Genomic DNA, 17,531 nt, shown 5'->3' on the forward strand with positions numbered 1-17,531 from the left:
TTCAAGAGAATTAGCTTGGTTATCCCTGCCAGGTTTGCCTACCAGTTTGTTTGCTAGGAAATCCCTTTTATCAATTGCATTGGCAGCGGGGCGCCCAATTGCAATCGATAAAGCAACTCAAGTCCGATCAAGACCTATCACAGCAAGAGTAAAAGTTGAACTTGATCTATTGGACAAGCACCCTAAACGAATTAAACTCCAGTATTTAGATGAGGAATCTAGTAAGATTTTGGAGCACTTTCAGGAGATTGTTTATGATAATCTTCCTTTGTATTGTACTAATTGCAAGCACCAAGGTCATGCCTAAACAAATTGTCGTCTAATCTTGAAAAGAACATAGTCCATGATCAAGAAGTACGTATAAGAGAAGAAAAAATTGCCCATGATATCCAAAAATATAAGGGTGACGCAAGGAGAATTTTGAATGAGAAGAGGAGACTAGAAAAAGTTATTCCAAGAGACAATGATAAAAATCCAAGTACGTGCACCAAAAATAATGTATTGGCGATAATTGAATCATCAAAACCTGATGATGCAATGCACAATAACTCCAGTCCTATTTTGGTTCAAAAAAATCCTCAAGCTCAAGCAAACTTGAATTATGATTTGTTGGCGGAAAAAACATCAGATAATGAGGCACAAGGTGTTGTTGAGGTCCAAAATAATCTAGTTAATATCAAAACAATGATTGGAAATCAAATTGTTCCTACAGACAAAGTTCTAATAGATAATGCTACTGTTGAATTTGATCCTAATGTCAAGGAGAAATCTTCAGTTGCTATAGGCATTGAATGAGAATCGGGAGGCGCCGGGGGGCGTGTCAAAAAACAGGGGTATGCCTCAACTTTGGAAACTATTGAGACATCACAATCGGTTGTCGTTGAGGATAATCATATTGTGGCAAAAAATGGGTTCTTCGACACCTGCAACTACTATATTGAATGTACATCATGGTGTATCTCAAAGATTAGAGAATACAAATTCAAGAGTTGTGGTTGATGCATCACTAGTTGATTCTCGACAACAACTAGGTGATGTTAATGTACATGAATCAGATGAAAATCATAGGCAACATTTAGTTGTTGGACAGGGTAAACATGCTATAGAGACTGAACATGAGGCAACACAACGAGTTGAAAAATTCAGTAGTGAGGTCTCTGCTCAACATGGCAGTAAGGGATGGAATGTGGTGGCATCGAAAAAAGCAGTAACTACTTCAACAAATAGTTTGATGAGTTCTAGTGGGCAAAAATGTGTTATAAGTGAGAGTCAATGGGAGAATATGGTAGAAGAAGAGGAGGAGCATGTCACACCTCATAGTAAATTGAGCCCCGAAGCACCAACCTTTGTGCCTAAGGGTAGTAGCATTGCCTATGTTTCATCTCCGTTACATCGGGGGCGACAATTGATTTTAACAGGTTCTAATGTTCAAAAAGTTTTTGTTAGTGACAAGGAGTTTATTGATGCATTGGGGGGTTATGATGTTGAAAGGTTGGTTTCTCTTACACCTATTAACACTAACAAACAACTACAAGTTGGTGGTAGTAGTACTTTTTCCCCAAATCAGTTTGCTAACCTACAAGATGAGGAAAGTGATGAAGAGGATTGGTTGGATCAATGTTTTGAGAATGCAGCTAGGGATGCAGATATTTCTCCTAGGCAACAACACAATAACAAAAAGAAGCATGTAAGAGAGAATACTTGGGATGGCAAAGTGACTGAGGATGTTGTTCCAAGGCACCTACCGATACGACTGGCAAAGCAGAATCACATGACAGTGTCAACATATTCAACAAGATCCAATAATTCCAAGAAGAAGTGATGAAATATCAAGTGTTGTTGGATAGATTTGAAGAAGACAAGAACAAAATACTTCAGGTTACTTTAGATGGGCAATCAATTCTTTTTCATTCATGCATCTTTAAAAGGAAGGTTAAGGTCATAACTCAACCTTTTTCTTGGTTGTTATATTTTTGCACTACTTAAACATCCTCATTTGTAATATCATCATAGAGTGTATTACAAACTCTGTGGTGATCACAAAATACCTAGTTCTCTCTAACTCGTATTTTCTTCATGATTCTTAGTTAGTAGAGTTTTGTTACCGCATTAGGATTGGTAAGGTAAGACATAGTCCCCCTTGCTTGTACTTATCCCTATTGAGATTTTTATTTCTAATAAAAGGCCGCTAGACACTTTGTCCAGTGGTAAATTTGCCAAAAAAAAGAAAGAAAAAGCTAAGAGTTGAAACATAATTAGTCTCTTTAGCTACAGTTTGTCTATTTACGTAACGTAGCTATAGTTTCAATAACTATTGTATATCTTGCTTAATTATTTTTTATACAAATTGGACTCTTAACTTAATTAATGAGGCAGAAATTTAGGTTATTAAAAAGGAAAACAATCCCACAAATCATGGTTATTATATCTGATTAGGATTTCTTACCAAATTTGACTTCTACCAAACAATGAAAGATAAATTTAACTTCCTAAAAAAATATGTCAAAAAATAAATATAAATATATATAAATGTTGAAATTATACAAATAAATAGTTGGAACGTATACTTATTGATAATATACAAATACAAAAGAGTCGCTAAATCCATAGAATCGTATACAACATAATGTGAAATGTATTGATAGAAATACAAACACAAAAATATACAAAACAAATTATATAAATACCTCGATAATGCTAGAATTATACAAATAATAGTTGCAATGTATACTTGCTAATATACAAATANACGCTAAATCCATAGAATCGTATACAACATAATGTGAAATGTATTGATAGAAATACAAACACAAAAAATATACAAAACAAATTATATAAATACCTCGATAATGCTAAAATTATACAAATAATAGTTGCAACGTATACTTGCTAATATACAAATACAAAAGAAGTAATTGTATATAATTGTTGAAAAAATTAGGGAAAATGCATAAGTACCCCTAACCTATGCCGGAAATCTCAGAGACACACATATACTATACTAAGGTACTATTACCNCCCCCCCCCCCCCCCAAACTTATTTTATAAATAATTTTCTACCACTTTTCGGCCTATGTGGCACTATCTTCTGGGCACAATGCGTGTTGACGATTTTTTCAAGCTATCTAGTTGATAGTGCCACGTAGGCCAAAAAGGGGTAGAAAATTATTTATAAAATAAGTTCAGGGGGCTAATAGGACCTAAGTATAGTATAAGTGTGTATCTGGGATTTCGGGCATAGGTTGGGGATACTTATGCATTTTCCCAAAAAATTACAAATAAGGTCTAAAAAGTATTTAAAAAAACTGCAATAAACATTGATACGCTAAATAAATACAATCGTATAAAGCAAAATGTGAAATGTATTGATAAAAATACAAATCACAAAAAATATACAAAATATCTTTTAATTTCCTCATCATGATCTTGGTCCGTTAACCCAGATTCATCATATTCTTCTACAAATATTTTTTACCCAAAGTCCATTAAGTGTTGGGGTTTTGGTAGAGTCAATTCACCAGAGATGGTGTTATTGTTATTCGTCAGAGATCTAGTCTATCAGAGTTGTTTCGTCTGGATTTGTTCGAGCCTTAAGCTCGTTGGTTCATGATGGATTTCAATGAAAAAAGGTGTTTAACGGTTAGCACTAGCGAGGAAAAGGAACAAAGATGGTAAGGATGGAAGTTTGTGGTGGTGGTTTGATGGTGGTTGGTGGTGCCCACTGGGTGTGAAGCAAGAAGAAGAAGAAGAAGAACTAGGTTGGATGGTGGTGGATGATTTGAGAGGGAAAAACAAAAAATTTGAAATTTGAAATCTGATTGTGTTTGAGTGAATTAAGGAGAAAATTAGTAAAAAGATTACGATGAGAAAGAAATATTAATTTGTATAGTTGAAGAAAATGACATATATGGTAATCTATGCAGGATATACAAATCCAGAAATGGTCCATAGCAACTAGGATGAAACACTAACGGTGAGGGGTAATTATTTAAAACTATAGATATAATACATAATTAAGTAGTATATGTTAGCTTAGTCGCATAATTTATCCATAAAAATAACCCTCAACTTTGATTTATTAGTTGACTATGTCCTTACCATTAAAATGAAGTTATTCTTACTCATGTCGTTACTAATCTTACATTAGTTCCCCTTTGTGCATAACATAAATCACTAAATCAACTTAAATTAACCCAAATCTTAAAAAAGGATCCATTCCCATTTTAAACACATGCCCCGACCCCTCCAACATACAATCCATTAAACATTAACTCATTCCCCTTTATCTATTCTCTCAAAAGATAAACTCACTAACCTAAGCCAAAGAACTTTGAAATCGGAGATATTTTAGCTCTTTTCTCCATCAGAATTTCTACTGGACGTCTTTAAGGTATCAAATTCAACCAACCTTCTTTGATTATATGTCTTTCTATACTTGTTAGTTATTGATTTACGAGTTAGAGTTTGTGGGTTAAGGTTTTATCCAAATTTCTGAGTTATTGGTTTACCTTTTTACAGATAAAATTTTACGATTTGCTAGTTTAGTTGTTGATTTACGAGTTCGAATTTGTGGATTAAGATTTTATACAAATTTCTGAGTTATTAATTTGCCTTTTTACCGATAAAATTTTACGATCTGTTAGTTTGGTTGTTGATTTTACGAGTTAGGATTTGTGGGTTAAGGTTTTATACAATCTTATCTTGAATTTATTAAGTTCAATAAAGTTTCATGTACATAGAATTTTTATTATATAAGAAGTTAATTATTTTTAGAAAAATAGGGATAACATCATTATAGTTAAAAAAAAAAAAAAAGTTTTTATCCAAAACGTTCAAATTCTAGTCAACTTATCAAATAACTAATGTACTTGTCTACGCTTTGCACAGTTATAAGAAGATTAAATATATTTTTAAATAATTAATGTCACTACTTAATAGATATTCTAATAAATAATGTAATAAAATAGAGAAGTAAAATTAAACGATTCATGATATTACTTATTCAGAAACAAAATTTTCATGCTGCAATTTCAATTTAAATTTGTTGATAAAAATACGGAAACATAAAAGTTGATATGAAAAACTTCAGTTAATTGACAATTTAATTATCACAATTTCATACTAAATTCAATGATCCTTATAGCAATATTATAGGCATAACCAACAACATTAAATCTACTCTATCATAAATTACGTCACTTTCTCTTTGTATAAATGACTCTATAATAAAATTACACAAATAAAGATATAATTGTGGTAAATCATGGTGATAAAAAAAATACTTGAATTATATTCAAACATAGTTATGCAAAAAATTCAAAAGTTAGAGAGATTTTGTTTTGTTTTTTTTCGATATTCGATGCTCATATAGACACTCATCTAATACATATTTGTGTCACGTAAGATCCATTATTATTTTTTTTAAAATACATTTAAACACTCATTCTTATAAATAGCATTGCAAGAAGAGAGAATTAAATTGTGATTGTGAAACATTATCGTTGAGATTATATTTTACAGTAAAGTGAGATGTGAAAGATAAGTCATGATGACAAAGAAATAATAAAAAGTTTGACAACATTAATACAATTATTTCTATTATTACAACATTATCATGGTACTTATTATAAATAAATTGAAGTAATAGCTCTCCAAAAGATAACTCCTTATTTGTGTAATATAATTTTTTAATTTAAAATAATTAACTTTTATTTTAAAATTTAATATAACCTTAATTTTTAAAAATCTAATGTGATTTTATCACTTGAGCAACCAAATAGTGCACTTGTAATTACGGTAAACAAACATGTCATCGTAATTACTAAGTTTGTAATTAGTAGGCTGGTAATTAATACTCTAGTTATTACACCAATTACAATAAACATGTGATTTTTCAAACTGTTAGGGTCTGTTTGGAAAGTCACCTTGTAATTACACTGACCTATTTGTTTGTTGCAGTGCAGTGTTTTCAAAAACGTTTTTTGGGGCGAGTTTCGAGGTGGGGTGTACCAAAAACGTACCAGGGCATAAATTGAAGACATAGATCCATATGGTGTAAGTCATAGAATTTGAAATGTAAGCTCCAAGCGTAAAAACGTAAGCCGAGCAAAAAAACGTACGCCTTGGGCATTATTTTTTTGGGGGGATTTTCGGACCTTTTTTGCTTTAAATCATATTTTTTTATCATTGGTGTAATGACATTTCTCAAATAGTAATTGTAATACATTTTTTTCTTCATTATTGGTTATTAATATCTTTCTCAAATAAAAATCATAATTTTTTTCTATATATTATAGGTTATTTATTAAAATTTATTGTAAAATAATTGAAAGTTTCACTTTTGCTTATTTTCTTAGTAATAAAATTATAAGATTGAATATACATGAGGTTACTCTGCGTAGATCCATAAGACTTACGCCCCATGTCTTGGGGCTTACGTCTTGCCCCGTACTGCATAAAACGTCTCGCCTCACGCCCCCGTCTTTTAAAACATGACCACAGTGCAATTACAAATGTATTGTTTGGTTGCACAATTACAATCATAAGGTTATATTAAATTTTAAGAATAAAAGTTAATTATCTAAAATTAACATTTTATATTAGACATATAAGCGGCTTATATCAACATAATATTCTTATGTCAAATTTCAACGTAACGTACATAAATATGATTTAAAAGAAAAGAAAAACGTAAATCTATAACCTTATTCAACAATGAATTCTACTTCAATTTAAAAATTAGAAAACTAACAAAATTATGCTAAAAATAAACATAGAATAAACAAATCAAATAGATAATGTGTAAAAATGCATGGAATCACATGTCATTAAAGGTTGAGAATGAGAAGGACCTAAAATATAAATAATAAAAACATTTTTAGAAAATTTCAAAATAATAAAAAATAAAATAATAATTTAAAATAATAGAAATAAAAATAAATTTTAAAAAATATAAATAAAAAGACGAAATTAAAAATAATCAGTTTGTATTACATCATGTAATTACCAGCAATTCAGAGTCTCTCCAATCTCTCCTTGAGAATCATAAGGTGTGTAATTCCCCCTGCCAATTAGACCTAAAATCATTGTAAAGTGCAAATTGAAGGCTAAAGGGTAAATGCAATAACCAATATGGTACTGAGATTAATATTTAATATTTACATATAGGTAAAGTAGTAAATTATTAGGGTCTTAATGCGATATCGATTTATCCAATAATCCGATTTGATATAAAAAAAATAAAATCTTTAAGAATCCAATAACCCAATAAATCAATGAACCAATAACATTTATACCGGTTCAGTTTACCGGTCGTTCGATTTTTGCACACCGCTAGTAATTGTACCCAATAACATCAACACCGCTAGTATTCTCTCCGTTCCTATTTATATGTTATTATTTTAGATTTCACGCCTCTTAAGAAATTAGGTAAGTTTACAATTGTACCCTTATTTAGTGATCTCTTAAAGTCAAGATTTCAATAAATAAACGTAAATAGAAAGAATTAAATTGACCAATGATGGTGGATTAACCCTTTAGTTTTCTTATGTTGGTCAAATTCATACTTTCAAGACTAATAACTCTTAAAGGTAAAATAGGAAGAAAATGTTTTTTATGTATTGATTTTATGAAATGAAAATTATTAAGAAATCTATTTTTAATTTAACGACATATAAATAGAAACAAATAGAGTTATAATATGTTATTTTTAAATATTATATTTAAAAAGTTAACAAATGGTTTTTAGTAAGTAGGCGTTTGGCCATGCGATATCATATCACGGTATGGTGTCGTGAGATGAAATCAACGTTTGGACATGCGTTTTACACTGATTTCATTTCATGATTCCATATCATGAGAGGTGATATCATATTCTCCAAAAACCATGATATGGAATCACCATGTGATTTCATATCATGATTTGAGATATTTTAATACAATAATTGATCCATGAGTTTATATTTTGTTAAAACAACCCCACATTTATATCTACTAACCATTTGTTTCATATGTAAATAAAATTTATAATCACATCATTACTTTTTAAAATTTACTATTCTCACCAATATAAAATTTATTATCACTTTAAATTTGGTGAATATAAATGATAAAGTAGAAATTCATTTGGTGAATATAAATGAGAACAAAGGGAGTATTACTTTTTTGATTTTTCATAATAAAAAAAAACGTCTTAATCTTATGACTAAGCATAATATTGATAAAAGACAATTTTTATTGGCGGTGCCGCAGTTTCTTAATCTTAGTATTTGCAAAATGTTCGTTCACATGACTGAAGGATATCAAGTCCAATTGATTGAGGACTTAGGAAAATTTGATCAATTAGTTATTAATATTTAGTCAAGTGGACTAGTTATAATTTTTTTGATTAAATTTTATTAGAAGTGTTTTTGACTCAAACTTGTGGTAACTTTTTAAAATTTCGTTATTCAATAATATTTAACTATTGATTTTTCTTGTAAATAGTTAGAAGTTAGTGATGTTTGTTAATTTTATCTTAGTGCATTTAACTTCTAAATTAATATTTACTCACTAATGTATGTTTTTTTTCTATTTTATAGGTTATTTGTAAAAGTAATTGAGAGATATGAATATATCAAGTACAATTTATGTTCAATTTTTTTAAATTAAATTAAAGTTAGATGAAACAATTATTTAACTGAAGAACAAATAACTTTGTAATCATTTATTATGCGATTTTATAATTTTTGTTTATTTGATAAGATTGAATAAACAATTGAGGCTGTTTTAATAGTTTTACAACTTATGAGATTTTTATGTTTATGAGAAAATATACAACACAAAAATTTCATATCGCATGTTCAAACAAACCTTCAATTTCATCTCATGATTCCATATCATAATATCATACCATGATACCATATCGCATGCCCAAATGGCCTAAGAGTCGAAAGTGAAGTAATGAGAGTAGGGATGGAAAAGGTGTTTTTGTTGGTAGCCCTCTTTCCCTTAGATCGCCGATCCCGGGAAAGCAGATGCCTCCCTCCAAGAAAAGCAAAGCTAAAAAAAACTCAACCAAGTTAACTCAGTCACCGGCGCCGGCAGTTTCAACTCCCAAATTTCCAGCATGTATTCGCGCCGTTCCCCCGTCCTCCGTCGCCATCACCATCCATGCCAAGCCAGGCTCCAAACAAGCCACCGTAACTGACTTGAATGACGATGCAGTTGGGGTCCAAATTGACGCACCTGCTAAAGATGGTGAAGCTAATGCTGCACTTATCGATTATATAAGCTCTGTAAGTCCATCTTTTCATTCATTATTCATATAGGGTAGTATGTGCTTCTACAACATCATCAATTAAGCATGCAGTTTCATTCAATTTGTTCAGCAGTTTTTCCCCTTAATTTCTCCCCGTTTAACCTAGACTTCTCTTTTCATGATTAATTGCATTGATGTTTCATTTTTTTTCCGGAATTGTATTTGGGGACCATGTATGGACATAGAATTATTACTATATGAATTTCGTAACATTCCGGAATTAAAAAAAAAACTACAAATACCTATTTTCACATTTTCCATTCTAGATCACTCATAATGATTCAATATTTTTGTTGAAATACAACTCCAATTTCCAAATACCATGTTTCAACTTTTTTATTTCTTTCTAATTTCATATTTTTTATGTCCAAACGCCCTAGATTTTGTAACGAAAGAGTACCTCACTTATCCTTTATAGCTTAGACAATCAAAACCATAAAAAAATTACTAACCCTGCATCTGAATCTCTGTATCAGTTTACACATAAGCTAAAATTGCCAAATAAGTGCTACTACATCAGAGCACATTGTGGCTGATGAAGTTCCAGTGTTATCAAAGGCGATAGGTGAAAACAAGAGCTAAAGTATCTGTATATCAGAGCTTTAAGCTCAAAGAGCAAACGAAACTCAGAATTTAAAGAGAAACGCCACATTGAAGGAAAAAATAAAAAATGTGTAAATGAAATATATATATGTAGTTCAAGAATAATAACAATAATTCAAACAAGCTTTCTATAGGCCTAGGAAATGAAAATTATTAATTAGGTGAATTGTTTTGTGTTTTGTATCGCTCTCTTTAGGTTGGAATGCACAGGCGATGAGGTGCATGTTTTAGCTACTTGGTGCCTGCACTGAAGTTCTGCGTAAGTAAGATATCCTATTTTGCATCTATGTTTAGGGCTTAAGCACGTCTCAAGCAAGCCTTTGACAGCTCTATGAATAACCAAGCAACGTCTTTGAAACCGGTGGGGGGGGGAGAGGGCCTTGACTGGAAGGTTAGATTTTTGGTAAGTCATGACTATGATGATGGCATACCAATGGAGTCGGAACATAGAACTGGAGAAGTACCACCGAAAAAATGTGGAGTCAATGCTGGCTAACTTTATCAAGATCCTTGTTGACTTACAAGTATATAAAATTAATAATAAGTAAAAAACAGTTACTACCATTTTTTTCAAGTTAGTAATTAGTACTAGTAATACTTTTCATACAGTGTTACTTAGGAAATAAAATTACCTAAAGTAATAATATATGCACAAGTAAAAGATCCAACAATAGTTATATAGAAGAAATTTATTAATATACAAAGAAGTGGTAGGAAGACAGAGAGGGAAGAGGGTGATGGAAAAACCTGTAAGCCACAGCTCCAGCGATAGTGACATAGTAATTTGCAAGCCCCAGAGAACTGACTTTAAGATTTAGTGTGTTTCATTTCGAGAAGATTTTGGGGTATTAGTTTTTGAATGGATTTCCATGGGGTGGAGGTTTCAAAAGAAAGAGAAAAGGGTGAGAGTTGTAGATCTAAAGACATTAGCTGTCGGCTGAAGGACATCTCCCAGGTAGCATTCCAGCAGTTTTCTGTGAGGGAAAAGATGAGGAAGAAAGTAATAAAATAACTGGGCCTATTGCATAGGGAAAAAATTCTGATGGCAATCTTTACTTAATACTTATGTGGTAACTTATGTAGATATTTTATTCTCGAATCAATGATTTTATGGGGCATTTGATTTTCTGAGATACGTAAGAATAGTTGATACTTTTTGGTTACATAATTTAGTATTCTAACTTTCCTGCAATATAAGTTTAGTACGATTACACTAGTGAAAGTAATCCCTTCTTTTTTTCTCGTGGATGATTTTCATCTCGAGTTGGTTTGTCTTAAAAAGGAAGCTGAGAGAAAAATGTTACAGGAATACTAGTCTCTTCCTTCTTTCTTTGGATTCTGGAGAGGGAAGCTGCTTGCGAATTGAGGAATCAAGGGTCCTAATTAACTGGCATTCTTTTGCCCCCAGGGCTTTGGTCTAGTGACAAGAGTGTAACAAGCGCACGTCATGAGGTTGAACCCTGCCATAGACAAAAACCTGATATTTAAGTGGTAAAGGATAGAGGGGAGCCCATTATACACCAAGTTTTGAACCTTGTGCCACTGGTACTTGGAGATTTCTCGGATATCAAAAAATATTAAGTTAACGGCTAACATACCACATATAGATCATGGATGGTGAATGTCTTGACAGGAAAAGAATGGAGTGTTTGTTGAAAGAAAACCCTCTGTGGAGTTCATTTTGATAAAATGATATTTTGCTTTTATATCCCCTGCTAAAGTAGTCATAGGGAGCCTCTGGCGTCTGATAAGCAATTTGGTAAGACAATTGCTTGAGGAATCCATTGTTAGTATTTTTTTTTGTTTTTATCATTATGATCAACTGTTTACATTTACAAAAGCATCTTTTTTGCTCTTATATGTTCTTCCATTATTTGGTACCAACCTCTGATAAACTGCTAACCACTGCACATACAACCAATGGATTATAGAGGCTAAAAGGTGAAAAAGAGGAGAAAGTAATTTCCTACTTTCCTATACCTGTTCATTTGATATTCCACTATAGACTTGGAAACCAATTACGGAGACAGCCACTTGAAATTTGTTTTGGTTAAGATTGTAGCAGATGGATACTTCTTAATAGTGTTTAGATGAAAATAAACTCCAATTCCTTGTATACTTGTTACTTGTGTTTAACATGAACAGAAGCTTCATTTCCTTGGTTAAAATTTCACTTCATTTTGAACAGGTTGTTGGGGTCAAAAAAAGACAAGTTTCTATAGGTTCTGGGTCGAAATCCAGGGATAAGGTCATCATCGTGGAGGATGTTACTTTACAGAGTGTTTTTGATGGTCTAAACAAAGTTTTGAAAGATCAATGACTGAAACTACTGACCCATGGTATCTTCATGTGGTATTAGACAAGGCCCTACTGGATCAAAAGAAAAGAATTTTCTTCAACAAGGCACAACTCAAGATTCTTGTTAGCAACTATAAACATGCATCACCAGATTTCTAACTCTGATTGTGTATATATTAGGGGCCAACTATACAACTACTAGAGAAGTTCAGTTGCTCTTGCCGGATTCAACTTCTTATTCATACCTATATTTGCATAAAAACAATTTGTGTCATTATGCCTTAGTTAAAATGTTTTATGTTTTGACGTGAACAGGCTGATTAGTCAATTATGTCTTGAGCTTTATGGTGGCGAAACAAAAGAACTGCCTTTGCAACCAAAAGATTTGTTTCTCAGATGAATGTTGTAGCTTTGCCTTGTCGAATTGATTGTAGATCTTTTCTGAAGTACCTAAACTGAAATTGCTGGATTTTTTAAATCTATGATATGCTACAAATTTCACTTGGCACATGAGCAAATCACACAAAAGCTCCTGCTTGTGAATGTGCTGCTAAGCTTGCAAGTCCATAAACTTTGAAATAATATGCATTAAAGTATCCTGTACAAAGCAAAGAGAGTAGCTAAGCTTCTTGGTTGATTAAGGTACTTTCAACCATGTGAAAAATCTAGACCATCTGTATTGACCAACTTTATAGAGTGGGGAAATTAGCTCCTACTATTAGGTTCCCAAAAAGACAACACTGAGGTTTTAGTACTTGTGTGAAGGTTTAATTTTAAGGATAAAACAAGATATTAGGTTAATAGAACTTATGTCGAAGACTCTATTATAGACATGACTAGATTGGGGATACTGCACTTTCTGCTCTAGCATTGATAAGGGGGAAGTGGTACATTTTGAAAGAGCCAATGGAATGGGAGAAAATCGAGTCATTTTGTGGGGTTCACCGTAATACTTTGCACAATCCTTTAGAAATCTATCTATATATAATTGGAGAAGAAAAAGTGTCACGTGTCAGCACCACAAAATTTGTAGATATATTAAATAATAAATAACAATTTAAATAACAAAACATTTTTTTTTAAAAAAAAACAGAAATTAAAAACGATTTTAAAAATTTGTTTACGTTAAAAAGTTGTTGTATTGATCTCTTGTTTTGTTTAAATAAATTGAATTTTTTTGTTCCTAATAAAATGCTAACCGCCTATTTTTTTTAATAAATTTTAAAAATCTATCTTCTATCTATATATAAAAGGATAAGAAAAAATGACACATGTCAACACCACAAATTTTTAGTATTTTAAATAATTAAAATTAATTACTTTTAAAATTTACGTATAAAGCCAGTTTATGTTTATCAAGTTTCTTTTAACACACAATTAACTTTTTACAATTTTTAAAACAATCGGATAATGATGTAAACTTACAAGCAGTTACTTTTACCGTTTTAAACTTTAATAGATAATGAATCACATATTTAGGAATTAATTTTTATTTGAGAAGTCAATATACGCTTCAAATATTCACTCCTTTCGGTACATGCATTGTATTGTTAATATGCATATCTTTTTTCCTGTTTCTTTTTTGGAATTTGCTGCATACTGTTTGGAATTTTAATCCAAGACATCTACTCAACAAGTTATACCACTTTATTAATATGTAATAATGTGTTTTAAGTTTTTTAAATTATGTAGATTGTTTCTCTAAAAATAGTTATTTATTGTATATTTATAATTCAAATGGGTGAGTATCAATATTTTTTCAAATATATACGTTTTTCGATAAAATATGCCTACTCAGGATGAACTTATCAATAATAGGCAATGGAGGTTGAAAGTTGGAATTGTACAAAGATGAAACTTATCAGATCACAAATATTCACACATCTTATTCTTCATTGGCAGACTCTCCAAGATAAGAAGGTAACAAACTATTTTTTAGTTATTCTNGGGAAAAATTATACTCATTATTTTAGTTATATTCTTAATCCTTAATATAGTTTAAGGACATATAAGATTTTAGAGTTCTATCATTTCATATATCCGTACATATTATTTTTCATCAAAGTATTACTCAAATCGTAAATAAATAGCTTTTATTGTTTAAAAAAATAATCGATTTAAAAATTGTATATTTTTGTCATTGAATTTTTAAAATTTAAAAGTAACTTCTCATATTTGAAGTATCCCACACCTTTGCTCACGTTCTCCACAACTATTTATTTTCCTACCCATTTGCCCATGGAGTATATAGCGATACAGATCAAACTAAATAAGATATTAAAAACGAAAAAAAATATGTCTGTTTTTCCAATATCTATCTATTTATAACTTTTTTTTATAAACATGTGAACGAAAGAAAAAATAAAATAAAATAAAAAAGAATCGTACACAATTGAAAAAAAAATTCAAAAATACATATGTAAAATATTTAAATTTGTATTACTTTTATAGTATTAAACTTCTTTATCCTATTAATTTAAAAATAATATATTAATTATTTTTATATAATTCGTTTAAAATTTTTAAAATCTTAATATTATCTATGATTGTTAAGTTATATGTATTACTAAATAATAAAATCTACATGATATTTATAAAAAAGTTTAAACAAAACAAAATAAAAATCCATAAAATAAAAAAATAGGCTCATAATAAATCAAAGGAATAGAAGATAACCCGTTCTTTTCTTTTTAATTTATAAAATTATATTTGAGAAGTGAGAATATTAGAATAATATTTGGTGTCTTTGAGAAACACATCTTTACTTTATTAGGATAAAATTTTGTAAGTATCAAGTGTTCATTATTTGAAATCAAAACATAGTATATTATTACACATGCACTTATGTTAATAATAATTCATATTATTCATAGTAATTTTTAAATTGAAAATTTATTATATTTTAAAATATCCACGCAACGCGTGAATATGTATGCTAGTAACGATTAATATTAATGTATCTTCTTAGATGTTCTTCCAATCTACCCTTCTCCCTTCTAATAATGCCACTATTCCAACACTCTAAAAACATCTTCTTGCACTTTCAATGGCTAATTTGTGGCCACAAGTGTGAGAAAATAATCTCTAGTCCATGTCTACTAATTTATCAAGTATATATATGTATCAAAAGAATAATCACCCCACATATATATTTAAGAGACAATATTACGGATTTTAAATCTACTTTTTTAATATTACTACTTATAAAATTTTAATTGTGAGTTATAACATATCATTTTTTTATTAAAAATTAATTAATTCAATTTTATTAAATAATTAGTCTTTTTATAATAATATTTTATAATTTAATTAATACGTTATATAAATAAAATTAAAATAGAGAATCAATCATAATTATCTAATACACATTTTTAGGGATTTTTTACTTTTCAAATACACCTTTTTTACTGTCACAAGTCAACTATCCACCCCCGCCACGTTTCTGTCCAATTCTCACGCTACCACCCCCACCCCACCCCCACGTTCAAATTGTAAAAATTCCTCTCGCACCATATTCATCTTCTTCTTCATTGTTCAACCATAAATCTCTCTCACCATATGCTCCAACACATAAATCCACATTTTATATACCTATTTCAAGTAAAAAGTCATCACTGATTCATACAACATTCATAACAAAAGAATACCAAAATTATACCATTTTCAACTAGTAATTGTCATTTATTAAATAATCAGTGTACCAAATTTATTTCATTATTACGTCCAAATCCATACAAATATAATGCCAAAAAAAAAAAAGTTCAATCATACCAGATTCATAAATTTCATACCAATTTTTTGCACACTTTCTATACATATTTCATCACTGATTCATACCAAAAGAATATAACAATTATACCATTTCGAACTAGTGATTGTCATTTATTATAAATAAACAGTATTCAAAATCACAAATAGTACAAAAAACAATATGAAATTTCATACATGTCTAACATATCTAGTATACCAATTTCATCAAATTTTATGTAATTTTTAAAATAAAAAACATACCAAAAAATGAAAAATGTTTCATACCAAAAACTAACAATGATATACATTTAAAAAAAACCCAGTTTTTTTGCAATCAATTACATAAAATATTTCGAAAAAAAACACTAACATGAAGGATCCCATCGACCACCATGTTTTATTAATACTGATAAGAAACCGCTCATTACAAGAAAATGACGATTATTGAACAAAAATAAATTCGAAGTAGACGAGAGTGATGACTAAGAATACTGTTTGAAGAAATTAGAGAGAGAATATTGAGAAGAAAGAGAAACTGTTGAAATTATTTTAAAAATAAATCTGTTTGAAATAACTGTTTTGACATAAAAAAAAAGAAAAGGAAAACAAATATTATATTTTGTTATGACTCTCCTATTTTTATGCCTCCTTTAATTATCATTAATATTTTCATCATTAATATTTTCAAATTGTTTGTTACTCAAAGTTCTGTTTTTAATTTTTTTTTCAAACTAATTGATTTTTACTGCTTTTTTAAATAAGTGAAAATGTTACAACGTGTAATTATTCATTGTTATAACTTGAAAGTTAAAAATTAATGTTATAACTTATAATTATTAGTCCTATAAATGTCAATTATAAAATTTTTACTAAAAAAAGCCTAGTTTTTTTTGCAATCAATTACACAAAAAATTTCGAAAAAAAACACTAACCTGAAGGATCTCATCTACCACCATGTTTTATTAATATTGATAAGAAACCGCTCATTACAAGAAAATGACGATTATTGAACAAAAACAAATTCGAAGTAGACGAGAGTGACGACTAAGAATACTATTTGAACAAATTAGATGAGAGAGAATATTGAGAAGAGAGAGAAACTGTTGAAATTATTTTAAAAATAAATCTATTTGAAATAACTGTTTTGACATAAAAAAAAGGAAAACAAATATTCTATGTTGTTATGACTCTCCTATTTTTATGCCTCCTTTAATTATCATTAATATTTTCAAATTGTTTGTTACTCAAAGTTCCGTTTTTATTTTTTTTTTCAAACTAATTGATTTTTACTGCTTTTTTAAATCCTTTTTTAAATAAGTGAAAATGTTACAACATGTAATTATTTATTGTTTTAACTTGAAAGTTAAAGCTTAATGTTATAACTTATAATTATTAGTCCTATAAATGTCAATTATAAATTTTCACTAAAAAAAACTCAGTTTTTTTGCAATCAATTACATAAAAAAAATTCGAAAAAAAACACTAACCTAAAGGATCTCATCTACCACCATGTTTTATTAATACTAATAAGAAACCGCTCATTACAAGAAAATGACGATTATTGAACAAAAACAAATTCGAA

The 17,531-nt window shown here is 29.7% G+C and overlaps 3 protein-coding genes across 4 annotated transcripts in view; all 3 read left to right on the plus strand.

Annotated features, from left to right (window-relative positions):
- Positions 1-17,531, plus strand: part of LOC125859461 (uncharacterized) — an 819,298-nt gene that overhangs the window by 717,948 nt on the left and 83,819 nt on the right. The gene's annotated exons all lie outside the window — the stretch shown is intronic.
- The window catches only part of LOC125859444 (probable pectinesterase/pectinesterase inhibitor 51), a 578,280-nt gene that overhangs the window by 472,709 nt on the left and 88,040 nt on the right, over positions 1-17,531 (plus strand). The gene's annotated exons all lie outside the window — the stretch shown is intronic.
- Positions 8,937-12,650, plus strand: LOC125859485 (uncharacterized). Its single transcript, XM_049539256.1, has 2 exons — positions 8,937-9,275; positions 12,090-12,650. Exons 1-2 carry the CDS (start codon positions 9,015-9,017, stop codon positions 12,219-12,221), a joined length of 393 nt encoding a protein of 130 aa, XP_049395213.1. The 5' UTR covers positions 8,937-9,014; the 3' UTR covers positions 12,222-12,650.

This window comes from Solanum stenotomum, chromosome 3, assembly GCF_019186545.1.
Source record: "Solanum stenotomum isolate F172 chromosome 3, ASM1918654v1, whole genome shotgun sequence".
NCBI lineage: Eukaryota > Viridiplantae > Streptophyta > Magnoliopsida > Solanales > Solanaceae > Solanum > Solanum stenotomum.

Excerpts from the sequence above, each read along its gene's own strand:
- LOC125859485 (XM_049539256.1), top strand. The coding sequence starts at position 9,015 with ATGCCTCCCTCCAAGAAAAGCAAAGCTAAAAAAAACTCAACCAAGTTA. Across the intron at positions 9,276-12,089 it reads TTATCGATTATATAAGCTCT|GTTGTTGGGGTCAAAAAAAG; the intron begins GTAAGTCCATCT and ends CATTTTGAACAG.